Consider the following 23,955-nt stretch of genomic DNA (forward strand, 5'->3'; position numbering starts at 1 on the left):
GGAGCGAAGAGGAGCCACCCTGGCGACCTATGGCAAGGACAAGACGAGCGGGTCGTAGTACGTTTTGAGGCGGCTTACGTGCACAGTTTCGCGGCCGCTATGACGCATGTCCGAAGAGGGAGTGAGTGGCTCCACGATATAATTTACAGGGGAGGTTTGGTGAACGATGCGGTAGGGGCCGTGTTACTCAGTTCGAAATTTTGATGACAATCCTGGTGGTGTGCCAATAACCTAGAGCCAAACGAGGGATCCTGTAGGGAAAACGTGTGGCGTCTGATCTTTCTCGTGACTATACTTTTGGTGGCCTTGTGTGATTCCGATGGTAAACTGCGGGTTAGCTGGCGACATTTCTTCGCATGCTTTGCAGCGTCGGAAAGGGGAGTGCACTCAGAGGAGTCGGGACGATATGGTAATGTAGTGTCCATCGTGGATGACGCCTCACGGCCATAAAGGAGGAAGAAAGGGCTAAATCCGGCGGTTGACTGCGTGGCGGTGTTGTAAGCGTACGTCACGAAAGGGAGAACAGCGTCCCAGTTGGTCTGATCAGCGGCAACGTACATCGTGAGCATATTTCCGAGAGTGCGACTGAAGCGCTCAGTCAGCCCGTTAGTTTAAGGGTGGTAGGCCGTTGTGGTCCGATGTATGATGCGACATTCGGCCAGTAGAGCTTCAACGACGTTGGAAAGGAAGACTCGGCCTCTGTCACTCAGCAGCTCTCGCGGCGCGCCGTGGCGAAGAACAAAATGATGTAGTAAAAGCAGGGCAACTTCACGGGCAGTCGCGGTAGGTAGGGCGGCGGTCTCCGCATACCGGGTGAGGTGGCCGATACCGACAATAATCCAGTGGTTCCCAGAGACCGTGCATGGAAGTGGCCCGTAAAGATCAACGCCAACGCGATTAAACGGACGGGCCGGACATGGAAGGGGTTGTAAGGGGCCAGAAGCATGAGATGTGGATGACTTGCGGCGCTGACAGGCGATGCAGGAGCGGACGTATTTGCGAATATAACCATACATGCCGCGTCAATAGTAGCGGTGAGAAATTATTTGAAACGTCTCGACTACACCAGGATGGGCACACTGAGGGTCGGCATGGAAAGAGGCGCAAATTTCATGTCGTAAATGGCGGGAAATGACGAGGAGCCACCGTCGACCATCAGGCATATAATTGCGGCGGTAGAGAAGACCGTCTCGTAGGGCAAAGTGTGGTGCTTGACGGCGTAAAGCCCGAGAAGGCGCAGCATTTGGAGAAGTGGACACGATGTCGATAAGAGATGCGAGCCACGGGTCTTTGCGCTGCTCCGCAGGCATATCAGCGATGGTCGAAGACGAGAGGACGGGATCAGCTGCCGTGGAGGAAGCTAGTTCGCTGGATAGGGGAGAACGAGACAGAGCGTCGGCGGCTATGTGTTTATGGTGAGAGCGATATATAACGCGGATGCCAAATTCCTGAAGGCGGAGAGCCCATCGCGCGAGGCGGCCGGACAGGTCTTTAAGAGAGGACAGCCAACATAATGCGTGGTGGTCCGTGACGACGTCAAACTGGCGACCGTACAGGTAGGGTCGAAATTTCGTTAGTGCCCACACAATTGCCAAACACTCCTTTTTCGTAACTGAGTAGTTGCATTCAGCTTTCGAGAGGACACGACTTGCGTACGCGACGACGTATTCGTTAAAGCCGTTTTTCTGTTGAGCCAAGACAGCTCCGACGAGGCCAACGCCACTCGCATCTGTGTGGACCTCTGTGGGTGCTGTCGGGTCGTGGCGGCGAAGGATTGGTGGCGATGTGAAAAGGTAGCGCAATGCGGTGAACGCTTCGTCGCACTCGGCCGACCAGGCAGTTAACTCACTGTTTCCCCCGAGTAGCTTCGTCAGGGGTGCAATAATAGAAGCGAAATTTCGTACGAAGCGCCGAAAATACGAGCACAGACCTATGAAGCTTCGAAGTTGCTTGAGTGAGATCGGTTTAGGAAACTCCGCCACTGCGCGCAGCTTGGCTGGATCAGGGCCAACACCTTCCTTAGAGACGATGTGACCCAAAATTGTCAACTGCCGGGCACCGAAGTGACACTTCAGTGACATTTCAGAAGATTCAGTTGTAGGCCAGCGTCAGTAAGACAAATCAAAACTTGCCGCAAGGTGCGTGGCGAAGTCGGTGGAAAGGACAACAATGTCGTCCAAGTAGCAGAGGCAGATGTGCCACTTGACTTCCGCAAGATGTTATCCATCATCCTCTCGAACGTGGCGGGCGCATTGCACAGACCGAATGGCATCACATTAAATACATAGAGGCCATCCGGCATCACAAATGCGGTCTTCTCTCTGTCACAGGCGGCCATTGGCACTTGCCAGTAACCGGAACGTAAATCAAGAGACGAAAAGCACTCGGCACCTTGGAGGTAATCAAGAGCGTCGTCTATACGCGGAAGGGGATAATTGTCCTTGGTGATTTTGTTGAGGCGCTGGTAATCGATACAAAAGCGGAACGAACCATCTTTCTTCTTTACTAGGACCACTGGTGAAGACCAGGGGCTTTGAGATGGACGGATTACACCATTTTGTAGCATGTCCTCAACTTGCTCATTGATCACACGACATTCTGCCGCTGACACACGATAGGGGCGCTGTCGGAAAGGCGAGTTAGAGCCGGTCTGAATATGATGAGCCACTTTGGAAGTGCGGCCGAGAGGTGTGTGGGTGGCACCGAACGCGGAGCCAAACGTCTGTAAAATGGCCACAAGCTACGTCCGGTAGGTGGAAGGAAGAGCGTCATCGATGGCGGTTCGAAAGAAGTCGTCTAGCAACGAATCAGGCGTCGGATCGGACTGCAGAACATCAATGTGGTTACTACGGTTGGTCGCAGAGGCGTCCAGGTCAGAGAGAAGGTTGGCTGGTTGAATAGAACCGAGAGATTCCCCACGTAGCAGAATAATCGGGCGCGGAGACGGATTTTAGATGAGTAGCTTCGTGAAGCCACCGTGAACATCGAGAACAGCAGATGGCAGCGGCAGGTGCTTGCGGTGGATGAAGGATGCAGACGGCGTAAATAAAACACTTATGGCGGACACGGCAGGACACGAAAAAGGCACAAGGGCACAAGCCTCTGGCGCTACGTCGACATCTTCAGCGATGGTGAGCATTTGAGGACACACTGAACGGTTTTCGTCGGGCAGTGCGTTGCACAGTGCAGAAAATTCCTCTTCAGCTCGGGCGCAATCGATCACGGTGTTATTTTTAGACAAGAAGTCCCATCCGAGAATCACGTCGTGGGAACAAGACCATATAACTACGAACTCAACACTGTACAAAACACCTTCAATGACGACACGTGATGTACATTCTGCTAAATGTGCAATCCTCTCTTCGCTGACAGTGCGGAGCGACAAACCGTTAAATGACGTCGTAACTTTTCGTAATCGTCGGCAAAGTCGTTCATGAATCACAGACACTGCAGCACCCGTATCGACCAGCGCATATACAGACAGACCATCGATAGAGATCACTATAACGTTCGTGGGCAAAATATGAGGCCTTGAGGTTTTCGTAGGGCACGCAGTTCTCGCCTCAGGAACCGCGCAACTTAGTTTCCTTCGTCAGGAGGTGGTGGCCACCGGCGCATTGGCGATAGTGACCGGCGACCTGGAGAAGGAGAACGATGGGTCGTAGACGGACGCTGTTCGGCGGCGTACGCAGGCGAAGAGGGAGTAGAGCGAAGCAGCGGTGGAGAGTAATCAGAAGACACAGGCTCGGGAGGCGCGGCCATGTGACGACGACACCGACGGGCCACGTGTCCAGCGAAACCACAGTAGTAGCAAATTGGGCGATTGTCCGAAGTACGCCAAGGGTTGTAATAGCATGGAGTCGGAGTATGAAGCGGAGCCGTTGGAGGAAGCGGTGCGGGGCGTAGGAGAGTCTGCATGGCTGGTAACGGCTCAGGCGGAGGCCGCGCAGCCACAGCCGCGTAGGTCAAAGGGGCTGCAACAGAAGTTTGGTTGTACTGTACTGGTGCTCCGACGTATGCGAAAGGAGCAACAGAAGGAGCTTCAGGATGCGTGGGAAGTGCGTCTGCGACTTGTTCGCGGATGACTTGCTGCAACTTCGGCACCAAAGGAGAGGGAGCCTCAGGACGTTGGTGAACAAGTGATAGTTGACGGGCAACTTCTCGAACAAACTGCTTTATTTGTGGCAGCAAGTATTAAAGCTGCAAGAGGCTCCGGGTTTGACAGCGAAGAACGAGTGATGTTGCGGCGCTTGCGTAATTCATCAAAGTTTTGGCATGCATTGATAACATCGACGACGGTTGCTGGATTTCTGACCAGAAGCATCTGAAACGCGTCATCATCAATTCCTTGCATAATGTGACCAATCTTGGCATGCTCTGGCATTGAACCGTCCACGCGCTTGCACAGGTCTACAACATCTTCAATATAACTGGTAAAATTCTCGCCAGGAAGCTGTGCTCGGCCGCGCAGGCGTTGCTCAGCGCACAGCTTGCGCACTGCAGGCCGGCCGAAGATATCGGCAAAACTAGTCTTCAAAGCAGACCACGATGTGATATCGGCCTCGTGGTTGCGGAACCACAGGTTGGCCACGTTCGTTAGGTAGAATATGACATTATTTAATTTTCGGACGTCGTCTGATTGGTCTAACCCGCTCATATGAGGCCAGCCAGTCTTCCGCGTCATGGTCGCTGGTTCCGCTGAATATAGGAGGATCGCGCTGGCGCAAAGCTCCGGCGCAGAAGACGGGGGACGAGGGCCCGGTTGGACTAGGGGTACTAGCGTCGGTCATGACTGTTGTCGGGAGTGTGCGGCTGCGAAGCTCCAGGACGGCAGGAAATCCTCACCTCCACCAAGTGAAAAGTGTTTTTACTGTGTTTTAACAAGGAATATAGCTCTCTCTAAGCTACACGGCGAACACAAGAACACAGCTAGCCTAAGCATACACCAGCGAGCTCGAGCAGCGCAGCGGCATTTCGTCGCTCTCTTCATCGTCTTCGTGATATCCGCTCGTAGGTCACTACACTACATATTAGTCATTTCTAATCAGTTGTAATCGTTACATGTCGTTGCTACTTATGGTCGTTAAACGTCATAACTACTCATTGCTAAGCATTTTTAGTCATTCTAATCAATTGTAGTCGTTACAGTTAGTTGTCACCCGAAGGCCTTCACGAAGATTGGGATATCAGAGACGCCTTGTCAACTACTAGTCTCTCAGGCTTTGCTCTACCAACACACATCGTTCTCCTCCACAGCGCCTCAGCTTCTTTGCGGCCGTTACAATGCCCCCTGCGCAACCTACTGGATGAGTTAAGCAGTCTCACAAGTTTCAGGGCTTCAAGCGCGCAGCATGAGAAAGTTCTGTCTTCGACTAACGGCGACCTGTCGCAGTTAGACGCACAATCTCATAGGTGACGTCAGCGATGGGGGTAACAACGACGTAAGGTCCATCGTAGTGCGCCAACAGTCTCTGGTGAAGGTCACGTCAGCGAAGTGGTCGCCAAAGCAACACCACATCATCCGGAGCGTAGGCAACATGTCGAAGGGGCTCATCTCAGCGTGCATTGAAGCGTACTTGAGAAGCCACAGTCCGCAAGCGGACGATTCGCCGAGATTCTTCGGCAAGGCACAGGGTCTCTGCAATGCAAGGATCGTCGCTGACTGAGAATGGCAAGATTGTATTCAGGGTATAGTGCGGTGGATGGGCGTACAGAAGAAAGGGCTGTAACCCGTCGTTTCTTGGATTGCAGTGTTAAAAGCGTAGGTTACAAAAGGCAGGATGGTGTCCCAGTTCTTGTGGTCCGCGGCCATGTACATTGACAGCATATTCGCCCACGTTCGGTTTATGTGCTCAGTCAAGCCGTTTGTTTGCGGGTGATAGGGCGTCGAGTGGCTAAACGTTGTTGCGCAAAGACGCAGGAGTTCGATGACATCCGCAGTGAACTGACGGCCGCGTCACTTATAATAATCCGTGGGGGCTCATAGCATAAGATGACCGAGCGCAGCAGAAAATAGACATCTGATATGCTGTAACCGATGGAATAGCGGCCGTTAATCCAGCGATTGCCAAAGCAAGACTTTGGGAACGAACCCAGCAGGCCGATGCCGACTTGCTTGAAGGGTGCGCTTGGAGGAGATACAGGGTGCAGCAGCCCAACAGGAGCAAGTGTTGGACGTTTGTGGCGCTGGCACTGAGTGCACCTGGCCACGTAGCGTTCAATGGTCGATCACATCTTAGGCCTTTAAAACCGTTCTTGAGCGCGGCGGAGCGTGGGAGCCTATCCGAGATGACCAGATGTGGAGTCGTCGTGCAATACGCGCAAAACAGATGAATAGAGGCTTTTGGGAACTACGAGTAGTAGTCGTGGGCCCACTGAAAAATAGTTCTTCCACAGGAGACCGTCGGGTACACAAAATGGCAAGTAACCCGACGGGTCCGCGGAGAGCTAAACAGAGGCTGGAGATTGAGATCTTTTTCCTTTTCCGATTTAAAAATTTGATGGTCTGGAAACTCTGCAACCAGGACAGAAATGTAATTGTCTAAGTTATCGGCGCCGTATTCGGTGGTGGCTAGGGGAAGCTGCAAAAGGCAGTCTGGTCGGCGGGCCGCCGGCCGCTTTTGCAGTCAACGTTGAACGTATACTCTTGGAGGCGAAGAGCCCAGCGCACAAAACGACCACAAGGATCCCGAAGATTTGTCAGCCAGCAGAGACAGTGGTGGTCAATGACAATGGTGAACGGCCGTTCGTGTAAATATGGGCGGAACCGTTGGATGCCGAAGACCACTGCAAGGCACTCCTGCTCCGTGACCGTGTAGTTCCGCTCAGGCTTGCTGAGAGAACGGCTTGCATATGCGATAACATGTTCTTGTCCGTTGCAGCGCTGAACCAAAATTGCCCCAATGCCAACACCACTTGCGTCCGTGTGGACTTCTGTTGGTGCCGCAGGGTCGAAGTGAAGTAGAATAGGATGCAGAAATTTCAGCTGACGAAAAGCGGCTTCACACTCGGTGGTCCATTCGAAAGAAGCCCCCTTATATAGCAGACTTCTCAGCGGGGCGGCGATGTCAGCGAACCGGCGTTCAAACGTACACGTTCGTCTCTCATGCGGACATAGTACGTCCGACGGAAGTTCGTTTTCAGCAAAAGATGTCCGGATCTAGCACGGACGTCCGGTGAACATCGGTGGCTGCTTGGGTCCATTTAACTGACGGGGATGGGCTGGTTTGATAATCAACATAAAGAACATTGCTCATGGCAAGGGGAAGTGCGCTGAAGGTTTTGCTTCAGTTGTCACCGTGCTTCACGGTTATGTGGACACGATTATTTTGCAGGCAGTCCCATTCACCTGTTCTACGTGCCATGCTTCTTTAAAAGGTGGAACATGGTGAGGGCTTTCAGTTTGCATAAGTATTGCAGTGCTGTGGCTATTTTACCATGAAGTGGTCATCTTCTATTTCAACCTGTCATAATCAGAGTAAAGGACATATAAGTTGTAACTTGAGTGGCGTCAATACAAGTGAGTGTGCTTTTAATATGAAAAAAGTTATTTTAGCAGTGTTGTGGGGACTAACACGGACACCACAGATTACAGAGGGGGATACAAGGCAAAAGTTGCTATAGGTTATGTCACGTGTCTTTTGTCCTGAGCTGCACTGTACGTGGCAGATTTATTTGTTACAGAATGATGGATCACCTCGCTTAGCTTACCATTTGGCCTTTAGGCACTTTTGCCATGGGCAGAACTATTATAGTTCCTGAGAGAGCAAGGTGCTTTACAGGCTTAATATTGTATCAGAGAAAAGTAAGCGCAAGGAAACAAACACAAGGCAGGAGACAAGACAAGCGCTTACTTTTCTCCCGTTCGATCATGAACCAACCAGCAACAAGTTTTACTTCAGAGGCTTAATATACCTGTGGGATGCGTTCAGATTCCACCCTGTGGCATTGTATTGGAGTTGATGTACAAGGTCTAACAAAGGCTCACTGAATTATGTTATTTGTCATAAGTTTTGTGTATAGGATGCCATCTTAAACAGCTCCCCTCATTTTTGTTTGGCTGTGCAGGGTATGGATTGCTGCAGTGACACAGCCATCTCATTCCACTACGTAAGCCCCAACATGATGTATGTCATGGAGTATCTTGTTTACCACCTGCGGCCATATGGAATAGACACCAGTCTACATCCTAAGTCATCAAGCCCAACCAACAGGACTAATGTGCCCTGAGGTGCAGCAACAGTGTCCCAACCACTGACAGGAGCCACTTCCATATGGAGTGTACATACTGAAAACAGCTCCAGGTCCACTGTGCTTGAACTCTCCTCTGCTGCTACCGGTCTGAGTCACTTGCTGATCTGTGATTCTGCTTGCTCTGGTATTCTTGAGTGGTGCTCAGCACCTGCATCTTGAGTGTAAGAGGACAGAGAATGATATGTGAGACATTTTTGGGTATGAGGGCATTCTGACAGACCTCAAGAGGTGTTACTCAATTTAGAATTTAAGCATCTCCTCTTTCTCACAACTTTTCCAGATGTTCTTCATTATACTGCCATGGAACATTGTAATATGAAGAACTGTGACTGACAGTTGGAAGCTCATCCAGGAGACCACTTGACATAATATGCAAGGGTTGTTGGTTGGTGTGTGCTACCAAACATGGACTCTGAATGCTTGTAGCTTTTTAAATATCTGCTTGCTTCTTGACTGCGAGTAATTCGAGCCCTGACTTAGCAGGAGCGGTGCAAATTCGAGGCTCTCATTCGGTAACCATCAGAGCTACTGGGTGGGAGTGAATACATAAACTTCTGAATACACAGGTGACAACTATCAACTAAGGTTTAGCTTGCATGGCTACATTGAAAACTGTATTCACAGTAGCATGGTCAATCTAAGCCATTTGCCATGCTCTGGGTATCTTGTCATTCTGCCTAAGCATGACCACCAAATGATTCCATTATAATAAATTTTGTTCGGGCTTCACTAGTGAGTCCCATAACTGTTAGCTGTGCGTTTCAGGGACTTTAGGCATAGTGTGTCCAGAAAGTAATGCATTTATGTCTGTAAACATTTCATTTAAGGTGTCCGTACAAACCTTTAAAATTCTTCAAATAGACTTCTACAGCACCTAAACATTTCTGCTAAGGGCCCTGCAGTGCTCTGTGCATATCCTGGAAGGAGTCTCGTTTAGAGCTTTTGTTGGTCTTGATCCTCTGGGACAAAGAAATGTCATCGGAGCCAGGTCAGGACTGTAAAAGGGTCAGGGTCACAGTTGTGAAATTGCGCTTGGCGGGGAACTGCCAGACTCTCTTCTTTAACTCACAAATTCCTCCCTTCCTTTATGGTGTGGTTCAGGTGTCTGCCCAGAAATGTGACAGATACTGTGCCTTTCCTTTCCTACAAACAAATCTCCAACTCTTGGACGCACTCGTCCCTTTGCATTAGAACACTTTTCGCTAATCTCTCAAGTGCATCCACATAGTATGCAACCCTTGGGTTGTGTGTATTATTTGGAAACCACACACTTGGCGTCGAAATAGACAGCACGGGTTTCAACTTCTATTAGGTCCTTCTTGTCTTTTTTCTTTTTGGGGTGAGCAAACTGCGAGGTGCACAGTTCAGAACAAAGGTGCTTCGTCTCATGGTTGTTCTCAAATGCGCACGTTCTATAACTGGCAATGAAAACTCGCTGAATCGTTTTTTAAGTGTCGAGAAGAGATTCGTTCAGTTCAGCACAGCAGCTGATCATGTTCCAATGCTTACGTATTGGCTGCATCATGAGTCATGACACAGTGCTATCAGGAGGTTCACGTAAGTAGTGATTAGAGACCCTTAGTATAGCGTATGAACGTTTCGTACGATAGACGCCAGCAAATTACGTGTGTCGCATTGGCGCATTTAGTTGACCTACGAAAACACGAACGCATGTTACGAATGCAGTGATGACATCTTGTGTTCAAACAAGGAAACAGTCCTCCTTTTTTTTATTCGGAAGCCAGAACTAGCCAAGTCGCGCCAGGACCTTACTCAAGTATTTTGCTCCTATGTTGAACGCTGAGCCAGGATAACACATTAAAAACTACCGATCTCACTTTGCATCAAGTTTTATATTGTCATTATTGTGCGTACCGTTCACAACTTCTGTTCACGGAAACAAGCCTGTAAACAGCCAAGCCAAGGCGATCCACTTCATGTTGGTGCCATGCCAACAAAATAACGCCAATCGTCAGGCTTAGCGACTGTTCAGCCGTCAAGCAAAATGAAAAAACAAACAAACTTATAAATAACTAACTGTGCTCAAGGTAATGAGGCGAAGCGAAAGCTCCGTGTACCATTTAAACGCATGAAAACACCCAAAAACAGGCCAAAGAAGAGCAATTCACACTGAAGCGGGCTATCTGGGCGCCGTCATCTTGTCAACGCTCTTTCCCCATCGTACCTGGGAGCCTGGCACAATAAACACAAAATTGTGCGTACGCTGGCCGACCTTACTCGAGAGCTCGTTCTGGACTATCCTATAGCGCACGCACAGTGTGCATCACGAGATTTTTCGTGTGCGCTATTTCCCTGCATGTGTTTGTGTACGGCATACTAAAGGTCTCTACTTTTACGCTTCCAGAGCTTGAAACGCATTGAGCTAGGCAGCATTGTAGCGGTAGAAATAACTGTCACCCTAACTGTTCAGACCATGCCGTGACTAACGTGAGAAACTGAAAATATTTGCATAATTTTCTGGGCATGCCTTACACAATAGCTAGCAGGTAGATGTAAAAGGAAATGGTTTTATTTTAAGCTAGATCCCGACCGAACTGAAGCGTTACTGGGCAGAATCCTATTATACTGAAAGCTTAAGCTTATTTATTTCTTGTGCTGAATTGATAAATTTAGTCACTCCAACCCATGATTGTAACAATTAGGAAATTGACTCTGCATGAAATGGGTTAGAAAGAATCAAATGCGGTAGTCCGAGTTGATTGTAGACAGCCTACATTGTTGTTATAGTGCTAGCATCAATGAATAAGACCAAACATTGCAACAATAGGACACCCGGACAGGCTTTTCTGTATGGCAGCATTTAGTATGGCTGCTGCTGTATTTCAGTGTTTGCATTGGATTGTGGCTTTTACTTATGCCACGTGCATTTTACGAGCGCATTCACTCCTTTCTGAGGTTTCGATTCCACACGAGGTTTTATGCATATATGGGGTCACCAAGCATTCGCGAATAAATACAGCAAAATCACGACATGCTCTTTAAGTTTAAAGCGACCCTAGTCACCCCAGCTGTGCCAAGAATTGCCATATCTTATGTAGTCTCTTCACAGGCCTGGGTACTGCAATTTTAAATTTGAAGATGAATAACCTCGCACTTTTTTCTGTAAGCTCAAAAAGGCATTGTGGAGAATTGTGCATGGCACGTAACTTAGCCCAAGGAGTTGTATTCGCATGTATTCAAGTGTGCTTCTGTACAAGCTAGTCTTGTGTGCCATGAAAAAGAAGCAGGAAGACTGCTTACCTGTCACCATTTTACTATCATGGACGCTGTAAACATTCCCAAATCCTTCATATTTTGTGCGTTTTTCTTCGGACAAATGCAGGCATCCCTGTATTTTGTCCTTCCCATGTACTGTTGCTGGCGGTACTTGTGTTCAGTATCGAACTTGGTTTCTGTTTTCATATATCTGTGAATTCTTCATAAATGTCAAATGCAGGAACCATTGCATCATCACTGCTGTCATGGAAATACGTTATCGTTTATGTGATGCTCGTGGGGCAGCTTCAGAGCAGTTCACAAAATATGGTGCCAACGAACTTCAGCATCTTTTTCCCATATGAGAACATCTAGCATTCCGTCCCTCATAAAGGACATATACACACGTATGATAAGCATAGCGGCATCAGTGCTAAAATGAAAAGTCAAGAGAAAATCATTGCCATCATCATATATTTAATAAAACATGCTGGCACCCTCAACGCAGCTTGAAGTGGGTTGCAACAACATTAGAACTCACATTTGCACTAAACCGGTATTTCTGTGTCAAATGTTTTGCATTTTGGTCATAGCTCTGCAGAAGTCTGGGATGTCATATACTGACTCGTCACTACGTCAGCCCTAATATTCCCACTGCAAGGCACTGCTCTTCCCATATTCCTCTTTTAAACCCACTCCATGGCTGCTGCGTTCACATTACCCCGGAAAAGCTTCTAATCTCTACGTGCCACTTAAATAACGGCTTTCCTCTACTATCAATCAATCGATCGATCAATCAATCAATCAATCAATCAATCAATCAATCAATCAATGTATTTTGTTTTTCCAGAAAAGAAGCTGGATGGTCTCCTGGGCTAAAAGCTCCTCAAGAAACTTGACTAAGGCCCAAGAGACCACTACGGGGCAGTAGCACAGAAAAAGAAAACACAGCAGCAGAATATAGCACCGACAATCATTATATAGTTGATTGATATTCAGTCGAAAACATGAAATTTGCATTGGATATTAAAAACAAAGACAAATATCAAACAATTTTCTAATTACATCCTAAACCTGTAAACACGAACAGTTCAAAACACGAAATTCACATTCGGGATGACAAAAGAAAAGGAAGTGAAACAAATTCATTAGCTTCATTGTAAAAAATGAGTTGTTCGATCTAAAAAAATAAAAACAGCGAACAGGAATGTTATTGCTTAAAAAAAAAAAAATAAAAACAGCAAACATGAATTTAAAAACAAAGACCTGAGCTCTTTTCGATTGGGGATTACTATGTGCATAAATTTGTTCAGTATTGAGCCAAAGATTGGAGTTGTAAAATGTACAGAATCGTGGAATTTCCCATACATCCAGATTTCTGGTGGGTTTATTAGTATTTCGGCGTTGTAAACTTGCCTGTGATGCCATGTAGTTTGTAATAGTATGCTTTGCCCTGATCTACCAACTGGGATACAAAATTCCCAGATTGTTCAAGAGGTTAATGACATCACAAGGTCATATGAACTGGTGCAGCACTATTTCGTCGCCATGGTATTCAACATCATGAAAATATCCGAGCTGTATTACCAATCATGACACATGTAGTGATGGATTTTTCTAGGAATGACGATTTGCATCTGCCACCATCACCACGAAATCAGTCATGATTGGTTGAGAGATTTGTGATGCACGATGTCATGCGACCTGGCTGACTGCTCACTGGTCACTAGGCCCTTTGTAAAATCCAATTTTGCAGGACTGGCACACAGGCTTATTGTGTAGTATGGATCTTCATGAAATCTCGTGGAGCTGTCATTTATGATCACCCTATATTAACGGGATAAAGTTGAAGGCTCCGTTCTGCAGAAACCCTGGCGTCGGGTTTGTAAGCGCAAAGTCATGGGCATGCCTCCGGCATCTGGTAGTTGGCAGGTGGCATGACCATGCACTACGTCATTTTGCCATGTCACGTAGTCATAGGCATGGCCGAACTGGCAGATATTGCCAACTCGGGTTTCGCCTTTGAGATGAAAGGGTGAGATCGGAATCGAGTTATACGCTGCCCCTGTGCTGCGCAGCCACATTCGTACTGCTTGGTTATAACGGGGCCTTTGTTCTGTCTTTTATAGCTTACGACTGCATACTAATATGAGTGGGTTAATCGGGACAAATGAAACTCCGAAATGGAGGAAATTAGCTCCGCAAGGGCAGCCGACAAATGGTGGAACCTGCATCATATCGATCTTGACTATCCTGGCTTTGTTTTTAACTTGGTTCTTTCCTTAAGCAGGCTCAGTGACAGCTCGCACCTTGCTGTATGCGCTGAGAGCAGCGGCTAGGACGTTGTCACTCGCTGACGGCGGCAGACGAACGACTACAAAAACCACTGCCGCGGCCGTCTGCATCATCGGAACTTGTGCGCCTGCAACAAGCGCGAAGCCCGCCGCAACCTCTTTCCTGGCTCATGCCATCGTCGAGGACGCATTTAGGAACTTTGTTCCGCCGGGTTGCTGCAAATACTGCAGTCTCCTGGCATCGAGGACCGCTTCATCGAGGAGGTGAATGTATGGACGACGTCATCGATTTCCTGGCGGCGTTCGTCGGTGTCCGGAGGCTGCAGTATTTGCAGCTCCTTGGCGGAAATGCCAGCATTGCGTCTCGAAGGGCGTTGGGGTGGCGGTTTTCAATCCATATATCTCTAGTTGCCCTGGACGCCACTTGTATGAATGGCGGTTTTGGGCAATCTGAGAAACGATGAGCCGATCCCGACCAATATGGCGGACAGCTTCGGCGCTGGGTATTCGCCGCGATGTCGACCTACCGTCGCTACAACAGTGGTGATTGGCAGCCGGCGGCGCTCGCAGAAACGCATGCGGGGTCGGTTTTTTCCAAAGTTTACGTCGTGTTTTGTGTTTTCTGCGAAAAACGTGTTTTCTTCAAATAGTGAACGGTTTACTGCTTAGAGTGTTTCTATTTTTCAGAAAAGCCGTAGAATTTCCGAATGCTCCTAAAAAGAAGCGCGGATTCTAGGAAGGCAAGACAAGCAACCACCCATTTTTAAGTTTTCTGGCGTCGTCTTGCGCGAATTGTTTGCTATACCGTGCTCCCGAGTCTTATATTTTAATTTTACAATTATCCAATGAAGTTTTGTTTTTCTCTTTGCTTTTCACCAGTGTGCTCGAGTCTGACATATATGCCGTTGTTGGAGAGGCAAATTACAGTGAATACATTTCGCCTCATGAAGTGTCATTGTCGTCACACTAGGCCGTGAAGAAAATTGCCGTCCGAAATGTACTTTTTGCGAGCAGTGTAGGTACTACTTGTGCGTTTTTCCTCGTCCTTGTTTACTTTAGGAAGACGAAGCCGCGCACCGGGTCTTCAACAACTGGCGCACTGCAGAGCACGGGTAAATGCGGGATGCTAGTTGCTGTGTCTAGCACCTTCCAAACCCACGCAGATGCAAGGTTCTCGCCTTAAAAGAAGAGACACAGCCTTGTCCGCCACGTAGTCCTTGACTTGAAGATTAAGCTGAATAAATATACCACATACAACGTATACTGCTTGGTGGATTTGCCGCACACTATAGCTGTGACTGCATATCAACTCTGGCCTAGACAAACGCCACACTGCTGCCAGCTATTACCTCAAAATGCTGCCGATGCGAACTCCTGGCCGCACTGGGCACATGTGGCCGAGTGGGGTGAGTACCTTCGCAGAACTCTTTTTGCTGCTACTGCCCGCGATTATGATAGTGTGACTGGAGAAAGATTGAATATGGAACACGAAGAAAGTTTATGGAGTTGAATAATGACAAATTAATAGCGTAATGATTTATGAAAATGCCCCTATATTTGGTCGTAAGAACGGATAATTAGACGCTTGCAAAAATTTAGCGCCTTCTGCAATTATTCTTAAAATAAAAGGTAGCGCAAAAGGACGAGCACGGAGGAAGGGACACGTGCTCGTCCTACCTTTTATTCTAAGCATGTATCACCCAGCAACGAGTTTTATTCTGCAATTAGTTTTCGTTGAAATGCAAGCTACGAATATTAGTCGCTGCGAAGACATTGCAAATTATTGACCATGCGTGCGGTTTTGCTTGAGCAAGTTGTGGCGAAATGTTGACGTCCTATTTCCTGCGCGTGCCATTATCATCATCAACCTGACTATACCCACTGCAGGGCGAAAGCCTCTCCCATATTTATCCAATTAACTGGTTCTGTGCTAGCTGAATCCACTTGACCCCTGCGAACTTCTTAACCTCATCCTCCCACCCAACTTTCTGCCGCCCCCTGCTACGCTTTCCTTCCATTGGAGTTCAGTTTCTTACCCTAAGCGATCATCGGTTATCCTCTCTTTGCACTACATGCCCTGCCCATGCCCATTTATTCTTCTTGATTTCCACTAGAATGCCAGTAACTTGAGTTATTTCTCTGACCACTCTGCATGCTTCCTATCTCTTAATGTTACCCCTACCATTTTTCATTCCATAGCCCTCTGGGTTGTCCTCAACTTAAGTAAAACCCTCTTAGTTATCCTCCACGGTTCAGTCCCATAGGTGAGTAGAGGTAAGATGCAACTGTTGTATACTATCGACCACAGTTTGGCAGTAACCGGAACGCAGATCAATTCGTGAGAAATAGCACCATGCAGACAATCGAGGGCGTCGTGTGTTCTTGGAAGAGGGTCGATGTCTTTATTTATTATTTATTTACAAATACTGCAGGCCCTTATCGGGCCCATGCAGGAGTGGATACAAAGGAGACAATACAGGGGAACAAGTTTAAGCACATATATAATACAAAATAACAATTCATCACCATAGCGGCATCGTGGTGATTATTTCAATTCAGGGAAACGAAAATAGCGGTTTCAGCACGGAAACAAATATAGTTACAAAAAATACAAAATGAAAGTCAGCATTATAGTTTTATCGCGGTGGCATTACTGATGATTCAATGCGATTGACATGCTCTATGAATGATTCAACTGAGTTGCAGTTTAAAGCAGCCGAGGGTAGTTTATTCCAGCATGAAATAGCCGATGGAAACAAAAAATATTTATGAGCATTAATATGGCTTATGGGTTGATGAAGTGCTTTCTTATGGTTATAGTTCTCGAAGAGTGAAGAAGGGTGGTTCCTGGAGTAAGCGCACAAATTTTAGTCTTGATGTTGTTCTACGCTGTGCCAAGCTGTGAAGATCTGCTTTGTGAAGTAGATTAGATAATGCTGCAATGTCTGGAAACGTTTCAGCATACAAAGCGTACTGCTAAGTTTTGGCCAATCAAATATTGCTGGTGTGCACTCCAAATAATGTCAGCATGTTCCGAGGTTGGTCTCAGGAGCGTTTTATATGCATCATGTTTTACATTAGGAGCAGCGTTGCGTAATCTTTTTCTGAGGAAATTCAGCTTTCCTTGGACCTTACGAGATATGTTTTTAATGTGCTTAGATTGCTTGGTAGTGTCAATCCTAGGAATTTTATATAATTAGGTTTTTCGACTGGGGCTTTGACTATAATGTATAAAAAATCTAGTGACTTCTTGTTGCTAAAAATTATGCTTTTTGTTTTAGTGGCACTGAATCTCATTCCCCACCTAGTGCACCAAGACTGAATAGTCGAAAGAGATTCATTAAGTATAATTTGATCTTCTATAGAATCTATTACCTTGTATACTATGCAGTCGTCCGCGAAGAGTCGAATTTGTACCCTAGAGTGAGCGCATGAATGAATATCAATGATATAAATTGAGAACAATAACGGGGCGAGGACTGAACCCTGTGGTACTCCTGAGTAGACATCCAAGTTATCAGATTCAGATTTTTCAGTTTGACACATTGTTTAAGTTTTTTTTTTTTCAAAAAGCAGTCAATCCATGTAATGATGCTGTTTTCGATACCTATAGCCTGCAGTTTCGTGAGTAATTCTTGGTGAGGAACTAAGTCAAATGCCTTAGAGAGGTCTAAAAAATGGCATGTAATTTTTTTCCCCGTGCATTAAAGGCATTTGTAATATAGTGCGTTATCTCTGCCAGCTGCGTGGTTTTTGACAATTGCAATCTAAAGCCATGTTGTCGACTGTAGAGAAGGTTATTAACTTCTACGTGATTAATAATTGCTTTATGAATAATATGTTCGAGTATTTTAAAAGTAGAGCTAGTTAGCCAAACCAGTCTGCAGTTATTTAGAGCTTAGGTGAGTCGGTACTCAGTTATAGCCTCACTGTATATGGGTCCGCCTCCACTTACAAATAATATTCTAAACAGTGTTTTAAGAAGAATTGTCTCTAGCCTGTCCTATGGTACTAACTTCCACAATGAAAGTGTATTACTCAGTATGGTTCGTTTCGACATATTGTCCATAGAGAAACAGTTTTCATATGAAATACTGTATAAGCCCTACTTTTCTGAAGCTTTCAAATGTAAGAATAGAAAAACGCGATGCTTGCGCCATACAGAAAAATTCATAGTTCCGCCGCTGTATGCAAATTAGGGGAAAAAACCCGGGGTTGTTATGTATATCTTCAATAAATTTAAAATCAATACGTCACTCACCTTTCTTCGAAAAATTAAACAGTCCATTCGGTCATTTGTGCAATGCGATTGAGCGTTTACGGTTCGCCTGTGCTGTTTCGTTCTAGCTACGTTGTTTCTCAGTAAGGAGTAATGTAAAACACATTTTTTTACGCATAAATTTTATTGATTTTTGTTGTAAATGCTTTTACATTTTTTTTTGCTCTTTACATTTCATGTATTTTTCGTTTCAATGCTGCTTTTGAATATTCTTTTTTTTTTGTGCATGCCTCGGCACGTATGCAATGATGATGCACTGCTCAGCTCCGTTTACAAGCATGTTTGCTTAAACAGCCTGGTTATAATGTCGTAAATTAGTTGCAAATAAATCATTATTATTTTTATTATGTGCGCTGTGCGCTGTGCTCTCGCCCATTCCTTGGCAAGCAGCAGTTTTTACGCTGTGCCGACTGTGCGGTGAGGTTGCCCAGCTGCGGGAGGAGAATGAGCGCCTTCGTAGGGAGAACTCGCGGGCCTTCGTACAAGCAGAGTTCGTCGCTCGCCTCTGAAGGGAGCGGCCGCACGCTCCGTTGCCTCCCGACCAGGCGCGCTTCTTCTCGCGTCAGTCGCCTTTCAGCTCTCGGTGGGGGCGGGTGTGTGCGGCGCTCGCTCCGGCGAGCTCGTGCGCGCCCGCTCTCACCGAGCGCTCGCTCGCCTTCGCCTCCCTCCGGCGCTGGCTCGCCCTGCTCGCCCCGTCGCAACTTCCGTCCTCCGGTGCTCTGGTTCTTACCGGCGCACCTCCCTGGTCCTTTGGATCATCCCTGCTGGTTCTTCCAGCCCTCCAGCCGAAGCGGAGCCCGGACCCTTCTCCCAGCCCAACCCCCGACCCTTGGGCGTGCGAGTGTGTCCCGTGCTGCGGGCGTTGCCAGGTCTGTCCCTGCCAGCACACCCTCCTCCCTTGAGGAGTTATCGGTGCGGCCCCCTTTGACCTTGGTCTTCGCCTGTGGCGCACCGACGTCGCCCTCGCCCGAGGCGAGCCCCAGTGCTGGAATGGACTCGTGGTTCTTCGCCAAGGCTCCCTGCTGCTCCTTCGGGGGCACAGTCCTGCTGGCCTATGCCAGTTTCCCGCTGACCGCAAGGTTCGCGGGCCTCGGCGCTTCCAGCGTCACCTGCCGCTTCCGCGGCCCTCCCTGCTGCTTCGGCAGCAATCCCGGGATCTTCCTGCTCTCGGGCCTCGACGCGCCGCCCTTCCCGGCGGTCCTTCCAGCGTCACCCGCCGCGCCTCAGCCTTGGCTGAGGTACCACTGCGGTCCCTTCCGCTGCCTCAAGGATTTTCCAAGAGACAGTGTCCCGTGTGCCTCTCGCGCACGGGCCTAGGAGTGCCATCTCCCGAGATGCCCCTACCCGCCGCGCCGCTGCCAAGGCAGCGGTTTCCCAGCGGTCCTCCCAACTGCCACCCGGACTTTCCGACGTGACAGCGCACTGCAGACCATCTGCAGTCACCCCGGCGTCCTGATCTGTCACAGGAAAAGGACGCTTGCCGAGCAGCATGCTGCTCGCACCAAAGCCGAACCTGCACTGTGTGGTGACTTACCTGTGGTGGCTGTGCTTCTTCTGTGTGCTACCCGTTGGGCGCCCAGGATAGCCCTCTGTTTTCTGCGGACCTCGTCGCAGTGCTGCCGTTCTTCGGCCCCCGACTCTGCGGACTTTCTCGCGCGTCCTCCCCCTCCCTTCCCAACCCTCCCCTATCCCATTCCCCTGGGCACCAAGAGTGCCGCCGCTAGCTCAGGCTGGCATACGTCGTGCCCAGTACCCCATCCCCCATCATCATAGTCACCACCACCGTACAAGCCGAGGTCATTGCCTCTCTACGTGCCGATGTTCGCGGCCTACGCCAGGAGCTTGTGCGGTGCGCTGCTTGACAGTGTGAGCGTCTTTTCGTCGAGCGTCCTCTCGTCGTTTCCGTAGGCAATCCAACCCGTGAGGAGCAGCAGTCTGTGGACTACTCCGCCGCTCTTCATCGAGGGATGACTCCCGGCGATATTACCTGTCCATCATCTGGCTCTGCTCCTCCTCGTGCGGTTATCCAATCTAGTGCGATGAAGAAGCACCCAAGTCCAGCCATCACTGGCGCAGCGAGCTCATCTATCCTGAACGTTACCAATTACCAAAAGAAGCGTCCGAAGACTATTTTTGTCTCGAAGCTCAGTCCCGGAACAACATCGGTAGACCTTAACAACCATCTAAAGTCAATGCATGTTACTCCCATTTCCTGAAAACAAGGTACGACTCCTACTCGTCCTTCCATATTGAAGTTGATGAAGAATCCTACAATAAGCTTGTCGAGCCTTCGATGTGACCGATGGGCTGTATTTACAAGGACTTTCGTGGGAAGCTTCACGACGACATGCTGCATTCATCCGAACTGACGCTAAATTGCATTGGCCTCTAATTTGGACATCTGCTATCAACACGCCCGAGGACTTCGGACTAAGGGATCTGAATTCTTTTCTAGCGTTTTGGCCAGTTGTTACACCGCGGTTGTAGTTACTGAAACCTGGCTGACAAACGATATCCCTTCCAGTGATTTCTTTCCTAATAATTACTCTGTTTTTAGAAGTGACCGCCCTGAAACAGGACCCAACCAAAGAGGAGGGGGAGTGCTCATTGCTATTGAAAGTTCTCTGCAGTGTGTTCGACGTTCCGATCTGGAGACTGTTGAAGAATGTGTGTGGCTTGAGCTCACTTTAAATCGACATGAAAACCTTTTACTTGCAGCTTTCTACATTCCTCCGAGTCTTCCTCCACGAGCCTATGATGATGGTGTGCTCTCAATCGAATATGTTATAATTCGTCATAGCAAACAGAAACTTCTCATTTTAGGCGATTTTAATACTGCAGGTATCAACTGGAACTCATTTACTTATTCTCACAATAATCAATATATATTCAGTAAATGTAGCATGCTACTTGATTTTGTAGCCTTTAACTATTTGTAGCAACACAATTTCATTAAAAACTGCTGTCGTAATATTCTCGATATCTGTCTATCGAATTTAGAAAGTGTTCGAGTCTCGAGTTCTGACATACCGCTTACTCGCTGCGACAAATTCCACCCTCCACTTCTAGTTACTACTGCTGTCTCTGCCTCACCCCCTACTAATTCAGATCGGGAGAGGAATTCACCCCGTTTCGCGTATGCACGTGGTGACTATGTTGGTCTCTTCAATGTCTTCTCTTCTGTCGACTGGTCCCTTTTAAATAATATTAGTGATGCCGACAAACAAGTCAGTCGCTTCACTGAAATAGTTGTTGATGGTACGATTCAGTACATATCTCTGCATACTCCTACTCGTAGGAAGTTTCTGGTTTTCCAGAGAACTGAGAACGGCGTTAAAACTTAAGGAACGGGCCCATCGTAAAGCGAAACGCCCTGGGTTTCACAATTGGGCAGATGAGTTTCACCGCTTGCGTTCTCTTTGCAAACGCTCATAATAGCGGGACCACGACTCTTATCTTGAGCATTTAGAGAGGAGTGCCACGAATTGTCCTAGTCAGTTCTGGCGGTACGTTCGCAAGCGTTCCATTAAACTGGATTCCAGTATCAACTTAGTTGACTCAGGGGTCGGAATTTCGGGACGTTGCCGACAGTTTTGCCCAACATTTTTCCTCCGTATACAAACCTCCACACTGCGATTCGGTATGCCTCCTATTTGGTGCACCATCTAATTCCTTTCTCTTTGACGATAAGTTGATAACTGCGAGTCTTAAAGGCCCACTGTCCACCCTCCGGTCGAAAATATTTTCTTCCGTGGTGACTGTGAGACTTCGCCCCTAGAACGCAAGGCCGCAAAATGTTTTTGAAAAGAGTAAGTAATAACGCAGTTACAGCCACCGCAATCACCCGATTCTGTCATGCTTCTCTCCTCCGTTCCCTCGCAAAGGTCTTTCACTCTCCTGCCCAAGGTCGTCTAGCCTCCGCTAGAGAATTCCCCTTCCTCCTCCGCGTTTGACAGGAGATGGGGCGTGGCACTCCGCGTGCGCGAAAAAAAAAACGGGGGAGGGAGCGCGCGCCGCTGGACGCAGTCTGGCCGTGTCGAGGGAAAAGCGCGCAGCGAGCGGTAGACACCCATCCTTCTCTCGTCAGTCAGCGAGACGGACCAATGGGCGTCGTTCTCAGGGAGTACGTCATAACTGTCGCTCGACGGGCCAGCGCAGGAAACGGGGAAGCTGGCTTCCCGAAGAAGAGCATGAGAGAGCTTTGATTTGTATTTTCGTTGCTTTGCGACGCGCGTGTCTCTGTAGCATTTTGCACATACTATCTCCGCTACCTGATCTAAACACTGGGCTCCTTCGCTTAAAATGTCCTTCCCTGGACAGTGGCCCTTTAAGCGTCTGATACCATCTTTGTCTCCTGGACCTGATGGCATTCCAGCCGCCATAATGAAAGCCTTCAATTGTATCTTTGTACCAGTACTGACTGCTATATTTAACAACTGTTTGAAAAATGCTGCCTTTTCTCACGTGTGGAAAGCACGCGTGTTTCCTGTCTTCAAGTCAGGAAACAAATATGATGTTTCTAATTATCGTCCGATTTCTCTTCTATGTGCAACCTCTAAGCTTTTCGAATTAGCTTTGAACAATGTACTTTCCTTCCATCTTAAAAATGTCATCATACCGAATCAACATGGCTTCATGTCGGGTCGCTCTACTTCAACCAACCAAGTCACGTTTATGACGCATGCCTCTGCAGCAGTCCTTCAGAGAGGTCAGGTTGACAGTGTGTACTGCGATTTGAGTAGAGCTTTCGACGTTGTTACTCACTCATTACTACTTGTAAAGCTTTTACTCTCTGGTGTCGAAGTCTCAATCGTAGTCTTCCTACGTAACTATCTCCTTGATCGCTCCTGCTTTGTCAGTGTCAATGGACAGACTTCCTTCGTTTATCCTGCAACCAGTGGATTTCCTCAAGGTTCTGTATTAGGCCCACTTCTCTTGTCCGTTTTTATTATTGGCGTTTCCTCCGTCATCAAGAACTTCTCGTTTCTTCTTTATGCTGATGATATAAAAATATTCAAGGTCATACATTCTTTTCAAGATTGCTCGTTGTTGCAATCGCACATATCTGCTTTTTCTGATTGGTGTGCGAAGAATCGACTTACCCTCAATTCTTCCAAAACTACGGTTGTCTCATTTACTCGTAAAACGCATAGCTTTCTCTACCATTATTTAGTGAATTCTGTGCTGTTGGACAGGGTTGATGAAATTAATGACCTTGGTGTACATTTTCGACCACACCCTCAGCTTCTCCTCTCACACTAAACGCATTGCTCAGCGGGCTATGCGGTCACTCGGATTCGTCTGCAGACTTTCGAGACAGTTTCGTACTCCACTTCCATACCTAAAGCTAAATCTGTCCATATGCTTGCCGCTTTTTGAGTACGCGTCGGTTGTTTGGAGTGGCACTTGTAAATCGAACTGGAACAAGGTTGACAGAGTACAGCAAAAATGTTTACGGATATTTCGATATTGCTTTCATTGCTCAACTTCCACCTCTCGCTCCACCAAGAGTACCCCACTGAATCTTTGTTCTCTTAACTGCCGTCCTGTCAGATTAGATATAATTTTTCTATACAAGCTCCTTCATGGCCACATTATGTACCCTCAGCTCTTAGAGTACATTCTTCTGCGCGTTCCGCGAAAGAGCATGAGGGAATTCAGACCGTTTCAAGTTTCTCCATTTCTTCATTCTCATTCCCCTCTTACAGAATGCAGATGTTGTTTAACTCTTTTTGTCTTCACCTTGACATATTCTGAAAGTCGCTCTCTTCATTTATATTGGACGTTCGCAGCTTTGTATTCTAAACTGTATTTATCACAATAATTTTCACTTTATACCCTAAGTATTTAATTTACTTCACGTTTTGCTTTTTCTCCTGCTCAGTGCTGTTTAAAGTATCTTGTACTGCTTTT

General features: G+C 47.6%; 1 protein-coding gene across 11 annotated transcripts in view; it reads left to right on the forward strand.

Annotated features, from left to right (window-relative positions):
• The window catches only part of LOC146201241 (glycoprotein-N-acetylgalactosamine 3-beta-galactosyltransferase 1-like), a 201,685-nt gene extending 190,383 nt beyond the window's left edge, over window positions 1-11,302 (forward strand). For all 11 annotated transcript variants that reach the window (XM_084595722.1, XM_084595730.1, XM_084595725.1 and 8 more), the window contains one exon: window positions 8,068-11,302. In XM_084595722.1, the coding sequence (XP_084451848.1) occupies window positions 8,068-8,229 (162 nt within the window). In that variant the 3' untranslated portion in view covers window positions 8,230-11,302. The remainder of the gene's footprint in view (window positions 1-8,067) is intronic.
• Window positions 11,303-23,955: the final 12,653 nt, after the last annotated feature.

The sequence above is a fragment of the Amblyomma maculatum genome, chromosome 2 (genome assembly GCF_055883805.1).
Source record: "Amblyomma maculatum isolate TAMU_Amacu chromosome 2, ASM5588380v1, whole genome shotgun sequence".
Taxonomy (NCBI): Eukaryota; Metazoa; Arthropoda; class Arachnida; order Ixodida; family Ixodidae; genus Amblyomma; species Amblyomma maculatum.